At 46.7% G+C, this 12,279-nt stretch overlaps 1 protein-coding gene across 7 annotated transcripts in view; it reads left to right on the plus strand.

The window, feature by feature from the left end:
• Positions 1-12,279, plus strand: part of taok3a (TAO kinase 3a) — a 60,970-nt gene that overhangs the window by 26,334 nt on the left and 22,357 nt on the right. For 5 of the 7 annotated variants that reach the window (XM_076997904.1, XM_076997902.1, XM_076997903.1 and 2 more), the window contains exon 2: positions 10,642-10,852. In XM_076997904.1, the coding sequence (XP_076854019.1) occupies positions 10,721-10,852 (132 nt within the window). In that variant the 5' untranslated portion in view covers positions 10,642-10,720. Of the gene's footprint in view, positions 1-1,948; positions 2,045-10,641; positions 10,853-12,279 lie in introns of all 7 variants that reach the window. The other 2 variants (XM_076997905.1, XM_076997906.1) reach the window with 1 other exon arrangement.

A 12,279-nucleotide genomic window follows, 5' to 3' on the forward strand; every position in this document is an offset into this window, starting at 1 on the left:
AGGCTGTACTGGATCCTCTGGTCTGTGGGTGAGGCTGTACTGGATCCTCTGGTCTGTGGGTGAGGCTGTACTGGATCCTCTGGTCTGTGGGTGAGGCTGTACTGGATCCTCTGGTCTGTGGGTGAGGCTGTACTGGATCCTCTGGTCTGTGGGTGCGGCTGTACTGGAAGCTCTGGTCTGTGGGTGCGGCTGTACTGGAAGCTCTGGTCTGTGGGTGCGGCTGTACTGGAAGCTCTGGTCTGTGGGTGCGGCTGTACTGGATCCTCTGTGGGTGAGGTTGTACTGGATCCTCTGTGGGTGAGGTTGTACTGGAACCTCTGGTCTGTGGGTGAGGTTGTACTGGATCCTCTGGTCTGTGGGTGAGGTTGTACTGGATCCTCTGGTCTGTGGGTGAGGCTGTACTGGATCCTCTGGTCTGTGGGTGAGGCTGTACTGGATCCTCTGGTCTGTGGGTGAGGCTGTACTGGAAGCTCTGGTCTGTGGGTGAGGCTGTACTGGAAGCTCTGGTCTGTGGGTGAGGCTGTACTGGAAGCTCTGGTCTGTGGGTGAGGCTGTACTGGAAGCTCTGGTCTGTGGGTGAGGCTGTACTGGATCCTCTGGTCTGTGGGTGAGGCTGTACTGGATCCTCTGGTCTGTGGGTGAGGCTGTACTGGATCCTCTGGTCTGTGGGTGAGGCTGTACTGGATGCTCTGGTCTGTGGGTGAGGCTGTACTGGAAGCTCTGGTCTGTGGGTGAGGCTGTACTGGATCCTCTGGTCTGTGGGTGAGGCTGTACTGGATCCTCTGGTCTGTGGGTGAGGCTGTACTGGATCCTCTGGTCTGTGGGTGAGGCTGCACTGGAAGCTCTGGTCTGTGGGTGAGGGAGCTCAGACCACTTGTGATGGACGATCATGCACCTCTGCTTTACCTCCACTTCTATAAGGAGATTAATTCATTATTAATGAATTATTAATAAGCTTTCACTTCTGTATCCTCCCTCTCTCTCTCTCTCTCTCTCTCTCTCTCTCTCTCTCTCTCTCTCTGAAAATATTCAGTTCGGTGCTACATTATTGGCATGACAAATATTCACACTTGTATTATCAAGGTTTCGATGCAGAAATTAACACAATATAGAATAGTAAGCCAAAGGGGGGGGGGGGGGGGGGGTGTGTGTGTGTGTGTGTGTGTGTGTGTGTGTGTGTGTGTGTGTGTGTGTGTGTGTGCTGACTGGAAATAAAATGTGTGTCCCTGGGTATGTGAAAGGCACTGTGCATTACTAAGAATAGATTTAAATCAGTTAAGTCACATATTATTATTATTAAGGTAGGGATATTTATATTATTAAACAACAATAATGCTAATAGCAACAGTACTTGTACCATTACTTCTAACACTACTACTGTTGCCCATAATAGCGATAATAATAATATTACTACAGCTACAATCATCTGGATCTCTCAGTCCAATTTTAGCTGGGACTGTGTTGGTATAATTGTCAGGTACATCCCAGACATCGACTCCATAGCCAGATATAGTACTGACTCTGAAGATGAACCTGTTGGCTGAGAGAAACAAAATGTGCCTGTACACACACCATAACAAGAATAATACCCAGACACCCCTCTCTCTGTGTGTCTGTCCCCCCCTCTCCCTCTCTTTCTCTCTCTGTCCCCCCTCTCCCTCTCTCTCTCTGTCCCCCCTCTCCCTCTCTCTCTCTGCCCCCCCCCTCTCCCTCTCCCTCTCTCTGCCCCCTCTATCTTTCTCTGTCCTGTCCCCCCTCTCCCTCTCCCTCTCTCTCTCTCTGTCCCCCCCTCTCTCTCTGCCCCCCCCCTCTCCCTCTCTCTCTCTCTCTCTCTCTCTCTCTCTCTGCCCCCCCTCTCCCTCTCTCTCTCTCTGTCCCCCCCTCTCCCTCTCTCTCTCTGTCCCCCCCTCTCTCTCTGCCCCCCCTCTCCCTCTCTCTCTCTCTGCAGGACTTTGAGTATATCTGTCGGTCATGAGAGAGGAGGAGGAGTTTTAGAGCACATAGTCTTCCCCTAATCCAGCTCCATCCCTCACTACGTTTAAAGGTGTGTGTGTGTGTCTGTGTGTGTGTACGTGTGCGTGTTGGTGCATGCGTGTGTGTGTGTGACTGTGAGTGAGAGCATGTGTGTGTGCGAGCTCTGTGAGTGTGAATGTAGGGGGGATGAGTGCACGTGAGTGTGTGAAGGGCTCTGAGCGTGAGTTAGTGGATGAAGGTGTGTGTGTGTGACAGACAGAGAGAGAGAGAGAGTGAGAGTGTATGAAGGTGTGTGTGTGTGTGTGTGTGTGTGAGAGAGAGAGTGAGAGAGAGACGGAGAGAGTGTATGTCCTAGGAAATGAGCAGGAATTATTTTTTGTCTCATTGGATTATTCTTATACCCCCCACTCTGTCCCTGTCTCTTGTAATTCCAAGTGTTAGTAAAGGCTGATTGTAAAGTTAATAAAGGTTTACTGTTAGTAAAGGCTGATTGTAAAGTTAGTAAAGTTTTACTGTTGGTAAAGGCTGATTGTAAACACTTCAACCACACACAACACACTTGAGTCAGGAGCTAAGCTAAATGTTCCTGGTGCTCTCTCTCCAATCAGGTGTGTGTGCGTACGTGTGTTTGCGTGTGTTTGCGTGCGTGTGTGTGTGTGTGTGTGTGTGTGTGTGTGTGTGTGTGTGTGTGTGTGTGTGTGTGTGTGTGTGTGTGTGCGCGCTGATGAAAGGGGAAGACTGCATTGCTAATAGAAGAAGCCTCCATTCAGAGATAAAAATGACACCTCGTGCTTCTGATGCAGTGTGGGAGTGAGTAAAGGAGACGGTGAGATTTGTGATTGTGACGGATGTTGTTGTAGTAAACAGCCAGATGTGTGCCCTGTTAGGAAGATCTCTGCTGTTGTAGTAAACAGCCAGATGTGTGCCCTGCTGGGAAGATCTCTGTGCTGTTATAGTAAACAGCCAGATGTGTGCCCTGCTAGGAAGATCTCTGTGCTGTTATAGTAAACAGCCAGATGTGTGCCCTGCTAGGAAGATCTCTGTGCTGTTATAGTAAACAGCCAGATGTGTGCCCTGCTAGGAAGATCTCTGTGCTGTTATAGTAAACAGCCAGATGTGTGCCCTGCTAGGAAGATCTCTGTGCTGTTATAGTAAACAGCCAGATGTGTGCCCTGCTAGGAAGATCTCTGTGCTGTTATAGTAAACAGCCAGATGTGTGCCCTGCTAGGAAGATCTCTGTGCTGTTATAGTAAACAGCCAGATGTGTGCCCTGCTAGGAAGATCTCTGTGCTGTTATAGTAAACAGCCAGATGTGTGCCTTGTTAGGAAGATCTCTGTGCTGTTGTTATAGTAAACAGCCAGATGTGTGCCCTGTTAGGAAGATCTCTGTGCTGTTGTTATAGTAAACAGCCAGATGTGTGCCCTGTTGGGAAGATCTCTGTGCTGTGAAGTTTTATTTCAGATTCTAGTTATTAACGACACTCAAGTCCAAGCCGAGTTGCTGGCCGTAAAGATCTGATGTTGAGCATTGTCTTCATGTTTAAAAGAGTATTTCAGTATTAAAGTTTAGATTTGTGGACCGATATTAGAAGTGTGTGTGTGTGTGTGTGTATGTGTATGTGTGTGTTTGTGTGTGTCAATAATACTGCCATTAACACTTAGGCTTGTCACAATACCAAAAGTTTGCCTTTGGTACCAATACCATGTAGTATCATGATTATGGATACTAACATTATACCTTGGAATAAAACCCCCACAAAAATGTAAGTACCTTCTATTATCTGAATGCAGAAAAGCCTTGCTAAATTAACCAAGCACTATTATAGTATAATAAACGGAAACTGAATACTTCAAGTTTTCTTCTACTGTAATTACATTAGGGAGCTTCTATTCCAGTTCAGGACCCAGAGCTGTGAGAAGCGGGAAGTCCCGCTCCTCAGACTTGCTCTATAGTCTGGGCGTCCTGCTCCCCGGGCTGCTCTATAGTCTGGGCGTCCTGCTCCCCGGGCTGCTCTATAGTCTGGGCGTCCTGCTCCCCGGGCTGCTCTATAGTCTGGGCGTCCTGCTCCCCGGGCTGCTCTAGTCTGGGCGTCCTGCTCCCCGGGCTGCTCTATAGTCTGGGCGTCCTGCTCCCCGGGCTGCTCTATAGTCTGGGCGTCCTGCTCCCCGGGCTGCTCTATAGTCTGGGCGTCCTGCTCCCCGGGCTGCTCTATAGTCTGGGCGTCCTGCTCCCCGGGCTGCTCTAGTCTGGGCGTCCTGCTCCCCGGGCTGCTCTATAGTCTGGGGCATCCTGCTCCCCGGGCTGCTCTATAGTCTGGGGCGTCCTGCTCCCCGGGCTGCTCTATAGTCTGGGCGTCCTGCTCCCCGGGCTGCTCTATAGTCTGGGGCGTCCTGCTCTGTAGTCTGGGGCGTCCCGCTCCTCAGACCTGCTCTATAATCTGGGCGTCCTGCTCCCCGGGCTGCTCTATAGTCTGGGGCATCCTGCTCTATAGTCTGGGGCGTCCTGCTTCTTGGGCTGCACTGTAGGTGTGATTCTTTGGAGTCTGCCATGTTTTGGGTGTCCGTCTAGCGCAACAGCCTGACTGAACCAGCCACGCTGCCCAGCTAGTGTGGGTCCTTCACGCTGGTCCAGCCAGCTGGTTTGTGTGTGTCGCCAGTCCGAGTCATGATAGCATGATAGCACAATTTGATTCACTTCTGCAGAATACTGATTCAGAGTCGCAGGCTGTGTTCCGAATTGAAAGAGCTGAATGTCAGAATGTTGAAGTATTGAAAAAGCACAGAACCTTCAGTTCCTCGAGCATCTCCATACCCACTGGTGTTTGAATGCTGTGGTACTGTGTGTGCCCCTAACAGACAGGGTCGTTTGGTGTTGTTTCAGAGGCTACTGTTTAGTTTAATGTATGTAAAGAATTCTTTGGGAATCTCACTGCATTTTGAAGAAGTGTATGTTCTGTTTGGTGGGGTTCACATTGGTGCCACATTCTCTGCTACTTTGGCAGCAGATATACAGCTAGATGAAGCACCCTGAGTCTTTAATTCTCCTTCTCTCTTTCGTCCTCTGTTTCTCTCTTTCTCTCCTCCCCCTTTCCCTCTTTCTCCCAACCTGTTGGCACCTTCTTGCATCATTTCAGCTTGTGTGTGTATGTGTGTGTGGGGGGGGGGAGTATTTCATCCCTAGAGCACGTCGTGTATCACGCACACATTCTTCAGAACCACGCCCCCACTGAAAGTGTTGTTCCAGCAGTCCTGATTGGTCACTGGGCCGTACGTCTTAGCCAATGTGGTTTCGTGTTGATGGGCTACGTCATGATGGCCAGCGTTTGAAGAATTAGAGATGGCGGTAACTAAAGGACAGACGTAGAGAGAGAGAGACGGACGGACGGACAGAGAGAGAGAGAGAGAGACGGACAGACGGAGAGAGAGGGAGAAGGAGAAAGAGAGAAAGAAAGAGTGATGGAGAGGAAGGATGGACTGATGGATGGATTGAGCGAGAGCGTGAGACGGTGAGAGGTTAAACACACATGAATGTGATGCAATAGAAAGACATTAGAAATGCTCTTCGTTAAGTGTACGACACCAACCAATCACATCCTTCCATGTGTAAATGATGAAGGCCATGACTGCGAGGAGAGTGTGGACAACGTCAGTCAGTGGTCTAAATGAAATTATACCTCATCAAAGCCAAACTGGCCCTCTGGGGCAGATTCACAGCCCGCATGTCATACTGCCTGGATTTGGGTCAAATAGGAATTGACAAAGCTTCTGTGTTGGCATGGCGATAGACCATTAAGAGTGATTAGAATGCCATTATTGCATCATTCAGACACTCTTTGATGTGACTGAAATTAATTCTACTGTTCACAGTGTTGTACTACGGGTCCAAAATTATAACGTTTTAATAACAAAACTACATCACGCATTGGAGCACACAAACACAAAGCAACATGCGCTATCAGTAACTGCGCTGACAGTCCAGACTCAGTGAACACAGGCTAGCCATCCAGACCAGCCCAACTCATGGCTGCCATCGATCAGAAACTCCTTACAGGGTAACTAACACTGTAGAGACCAAGACCAGCAGTGTAACACTGACCCTGTAGAGACCAAGACCAGCAGTGTAACACTGACCCTGTAGAGACCAAGACCAGCAGTGTAACACTGACCCTGTAGAGACCAAGACCAGCAGTGTAACACTGACCCTGTAGAGACCAAGACCAGCAGTGTAACACTGACCCTGTAGAGACCAAGACCAGCAGTGTAACAGCAACACTGGAGAGACATTTGAGATGATCCACCCCAACTTGAAGTCTCTGTCTAATCCTGACACACTACCCGTCCTCATAGGAGAAAAGACAGGAAGCAGAACAGATACAGATCTAACAACAGCTCCCCCAAACACAACACACACCACCGTACTGCCATGTTTGTAAACCTTTATCTAATTATTATTTATTCCTCCTTATTTTCCTTTCACTTCATTACTGTATTATTTTAATACCAATTACAGTTCTTTTCCAGTTAATTATTATAACGGTATTTTTAAATAATGGTTCAGCACTGTTGTTCCGGCTGCACTGTTAATGACTGTGGCAGTGAGTTCTGGCGAGGTTAATATGTGTCAGATGCGTTCTGTCTCAACACAGTGGCCCTTATCTGTACATATGTGCGATTGTTAATTCTGACTCAACACAGGGACCTTTTGTGTTCATGAATGCCTGTGTGTCTTTCTAGCTAGTGACGTCTCTGTGTGAGTGTGAGAGGCGCGCGTGTGTGTGTGCGTGAGAGAGACCTCATGTTTCTGTCGCTGTGTGTGTTTGATAATAAGCAATACAGGCAGACAGATAACACACTGGTTGTGCTGTTAGCAGCACGTCAGCAGCTGTTGTGCTCAATGTTCAGGATATCAGCACAATCTCCAGTGTGATAGTGCATGTTTATTACCGACCTATAAGTGCAATTTATTAGTTAAAAGTAATAAACAACAGCATATGGCTTAAACGATAAACAGCTACAGCATCGCAGCCGGTTCCGTTACTGGACTGGGACTGGAGTGTTGCTAAGCAACACAAACAGTGTCCTGCATGCTACCTGCTGCTCTGTGTAGGTGTGCGTCCCCACAGGTGCCTGCTTCATGTCATACTTTTACCTGAATGTGTACTGACCAGCCAGTGACATACGAGTCAAAGTTTAGCCAGTGAAATGTGCGAGTTCATTGGCAAGTGTGATTCAGATAAGTTAACAGCAAAGTTCGTTACAATCCAATCGTTAGTGTGATTGGTTAACCCTCTATGGCATGGTGTTGCCCTCAGGCAACAAACCACTATTTCTCCCCCCACACTGCCTCTTTAAATTTTTTTTGGTAAAACATCACATTTTAAATCAGCTGATAAGTCTGGCACCAATAAAAATTGGTCTGGGTGTGGGTGTGTCTTTCACCTGGGGGTGGAGCACTCCTTTTTTGGAGCATAGCATGCTTGGACACATTGCTAGCAAAAGGTAAGATCAATATCACTTTTTCACATGTTTAAATGTTTTAAATTTGTATTAAAAAATATCTGTGATGTGCAGGAATATGTGAAAAAGCATATTTGATTGAGTAAAGACACTTTTTCTCTTTATCTATATTCTAAAATTTAGGTTTTTCATTCGTTGCCTCAGGGCAACATTGCGCAGTTAGACCACTTTAGTTTGTACAATGACATGTTCATGGATGGAGATGTGCAGGGACTCACAGTTATTTATATAACATTGTTTTTGCTGTCCTATCAACCATTACTCACAGGAAAAGGATGCAAGAACATGTTATGGGTGTAAGGAACATGATCCATCAGTTAGGGTCAAACCTTAGGACAGTGAGGACAGTGAGATTGAGGACAGTGACGGGGAAAATTTGGATGATGATGGTCCAGTCATACTGAACATACTGTATGTAATGTGTGTGTGTGTGTGTGTGTATGAATGTGTGTGTGTGTGTGTGTGTGTGTGTGTGTGTGTGTGTGTGTGTGTGTGTGTGTGTGCGCGCGCATCAGCGGGCTATGACAGTTGTATATGACCTATTGTAATTTTATGCTTTATGGTTTCTTTTGAAAACAGATGAAAATGAAGATGATAATGATGTATCAGAGGAAGGTGTTTCAAACATACCTTGGTGGAGAACACACCACAGTCCCAACATCACTAATTTGCAGGCCAGCCTTCCAAAATCAGACAATATTGTGTCCCTATATCAACACTTCCAGATATTTTTTCTGAAGGCATTCTGGAAGTTATTATAGAGCAGTCAAATTTACAGGGGTTGGACAATGAAACTGAAACACCTGGTTTTAGACCATAATAATCTATTAGTATGGTGTAGGGCTTCCTTTTGCAGCCAATACAGCGCCAATTCATCTTAGGAATTACATATACACGTCCTGTACAGTGGTCAAAGGGACTTTAATCCATTCTTCTAGTGGCCAGGTAACTACATGATGCTGGTGGAGGAAAAGGTTTCCTGACTCTCCTCCAAAACACCCCAAAGTGGCTCAACAATATTTAGATTTGGTGACTGTGCAGGCCATGGGAGATGTTCAACTTCACTTTCATGTTCATCAAACCAATCTTTCACCAGTCTTGCTGTGTGTATTGGTGCATTGTCATCCTGATACATGGCACCGTCTTCAGGATACAATGTTTGAACCACTGGATGCCCATGCATTGCAATATTTTGAGCAAAACTGTGCTCTTACCCTGCTAATTGAACCTTCACTGCTCTTACTGGTGCAATGTGCAATTAATGAAGGTTGACCACCAGGCTGGTCCAATTTAGCCATGAAACCTTCCACACTAATATGAAACGTGTTTCAGTTGAATTGTCCAACCCCTGTATATGCCATTCAGTGTGATACCAACAAACCCTTAACCTCACTACTAAAGAACTGGAGTAGTTCTTGGGTACAGCAGTGCTTTGTGCTTTCCAAAAAAGGGAAACATTGATTCAATCTGTACCCCACAGGAACAAACATTCAGAAACACAAACACACATTGCAGCTAATTTCTAACCCACAGATTGATAAACCATTTGTGGAATTTGTGAAATAAAACTTCTAATGTGATTAATACTTCTTTGTACCTCATTACACTTATATGAAAATTACAGAAAACCTTGGCGTTTTAGTACCCTCATAGCGTCTTGTTGCCCTGAGGCAACAAACCGAAATCTGGGGGCAGGAGGGTGGGGGGGCAAATTTTATTATTTATATATTATAAGGGACCCCTAATCTAGCAAATACTAGAATGAAAAAATTTTTTCCTCCTAAAATAAAAATTCATGCCATAGAGGGTTAATAGAACTCGCCTGGTGCACATATAGTTCAAAGTCCCACTGCTGTTTTATTGTAGATCAGAACTCATGGAATGTTTCTCGTCCAATCAGGTTCATTGGTTGGTAACTATCTGTTGTATAATTGTAAATGCATTACCATGACACACACTCATGCACTTACGCACACAGACCCACACACACATACTCTCTCTCTCTCACACACACACACACACAGACACACACACACACACTGACATTGCATTATAAGCTGACATGGTGATCCTCAAAAATGATCCTATAGGTGATCCTATTGTCAGTTAGTATTATAAATGCACAATATAACGGGGGTGTTATTTATGGAAACGTAAACGTTTCCAATATCTCTAAGCAGCTTTCTTTGAAGTTTTCTAAGGAATTTTCCCATTATCTTTGACCTCCGGCTTCCACACCAGCTCTCCAGTTCAGTGTTGGCACTTGGGACATTCACTTTCGCATAAATCAAGCAATTAAGCTAGTTTGTTGTTTGTTATCCTGGCAGCTTGAGGAATCACAGTGAATGAAGTGGTGTGATTCTCTCTGACAGGGTGGGACTGAGCCCTCTCACTGATGAAGAGGAGGGAGGAGTGCAATTGAAATGATGCCATGCCTGAAGGGGCGTGCGTGCGTGCGTGCAGAAAGAAAACCTCTAATGTTCAGTCATTCTCTCCGGCTTTAAGACTCTGTTCGGAATTAACCTGAAGGATCAGGTTTCTGAGTGTGACTACGGGAAGTGAATGGATCTCATTCACTCTTTTGTTTCAAAACCAGGACGTGAGTCTCCTCCACGTCAGTCATGCTGCAGGTGTTCATCCTGCCTGCTGTATTTTGGATCTTCTGACACACCTGAGGCAGGTAGCCTAGTCAACAATACGCTGGTTACCAAGCTCAGGATTCAAAAGGGACTGGGGTGTGGATTAAAGTCCTCAAAACAGAGCAAAGACCTTATATACTCCGTGCTGGCTTCCTGAGTTTGGAATTAAAGAGCCAAAGAGATTCGTTCTGAGGATTCACGTCCCTAGATCATGCTATTTTGATTAAGGAAATGTGAGGAGGGTGGCAAGATGTATCGTTTCTATCATAATACTGGCCTCTGCAGTATTGATATTGTGGAAGTTGATGCAAATGAGCTCTTTAGTAAAAGGGAGTGTGTTCTGCGGACGTCCAAATCACCGCCAGATAATTCAGCAGGGCTCTGTGGGTGTGTTGGTCAGACGTCACTCGTTTCATCCAAGATACTGTATGTAATGTTTTGCATGTTTCACTGTGGCTTGTTTTAGTTTTTCCATATTATGTAACGCTAACGCGTGTGTCTCCCCCTGCAGGTGGGGCGGGTAAATGCAGGGGTCGGTGCGAGGTGGTGAGCAGCAGTGGCTGGTGTCCAGACGACGTGTGTAACTCAACATGCCCTCGTCCACGCGCAAAGGAGTGTCTAAGGACCCAGAGCTCACCAACCTGTTCTTCAAAGATGACCCGGAAGAAGTCTTCTGTGACCTCCATGAGATTGGCCATGGGAGTTTCGGCGCAGTCTACTTTGTGAGTGTTCTTAAATGAAAAGTGTGTGTGTATATATATATATATATATATATATGAGCAAAAGGCAAGCAAGTAGTACTAAAAGAAATCCTAAAATAAAGGGAACCTGTGGCGGGGGGCGTGGCCACTCATGCCCCACACACTCGGTTCTCGTTTTAGAGGACAGAGAGCGGACATGGTTGGAGCACATTCTGTCCTCAAAGCCCAAAAATATCCTTAAATGCTCAGCCGGTTCAGTTCTTTGTCATGTGCGTCGTCTCCTTGACAACCTCCTGAACAACTCCTGTCTCAAGCAACTCCTCCTGCCTCTACAAATGGCCACGCCTCCGTTGCAATTGACCATGCCTGCTCTGCAATTGACCACGCCTCTTCTATAACTGGCCACGCCTCCTCTATAATTGGCTACGACACCTCTACAACTGGCCACGCCTCTTCTACAACTGACCTCCCGCCTCCTCTACAACCAGTCCCGCCTCCTCTACAACTGGCCCCGCCTCCTCTAAAACTGGCCCGCCCCTCCTGCCTCTACAACCTCCCCAACCTACTAATGTGCTGGGGAACTATTGAAGGACCCTAAACGTTCATTTCCAAGTCTTCACCAGGTTATATATAATACACACACATTCCCCAGATGTAGTGGCCTGCTTGGATGAGGAGAGGAGAATTGGACTCGGTGCTCCTCAGACAGATGTTGGCTGTGTAAAGGCGGAGGACAGCTGGCTCAGTGGGCCTGGGGGAGGGAGGGATGGAGAGAGAGATGGAGAGAGAGAAATAGTGTTACTGTTACAGCACAGGCTGTTCAAGAACAGAAGGAAACAGCATTATGACATCACCGCCACACACACACACATACACACACACACACACACACACACACACTGCTCAGGAATGGCCATGGTTCTCCAGCTCCTGTGTCTACAGACGAGCAGGATGCGTTATCACCAGTCTGTTTCTGCTCCGGGGAGCCAGGTGATTTTGGCAGAAGTGAAAGCCCAACAGGAAGTGTCTTCACTGTGTTGCAGTGGGATGATGGAGAAAACGAGACACATGCGGTCTGTGTTGGGGGACAGAAACGGCACAGTTAGCTCACCTCCACTCCCTTAGCTGAACACCACCTGAACACCACCTGAACTAGAGTCCTGCTGCACAGTACAGCAAGCTGAACTCATCTGAGGTGTGTGAACGTGTCGGCGGAAAATTATTGGGATTTGTTAGCTTTGATGGGAGTGTTAAGCAGCACAACACATTCTCATGCTACCATGAACGGGATACTGAGCACACACACACACACACACACACACACACACACACATTTTTGCACAGACAAATTATATTGTATTATTCGTTTATGCTCTCAAACTCAAGCTTTGGCAGTACAAATGCCGTTTGGGTCATTGGTTCATGAATCGGCTCATTCCTTCTTCAGA

Source organism: Brachyhypopomus gauderio, chromosome 3 (assembly GCF_052324685.1).
Source record: "Brachyhypopomus gauderio isolate BG-103 chromosome 3, BGAUD_0.2, whole genome shotgun sequence".
Lineage (NCBI taxonomy): Eukaryota > Metazoa > Chordata > Actinopteri > Gymnotiformes > Hypopomidae > Brachyhypopomus > Brachyhypopomus gauderio.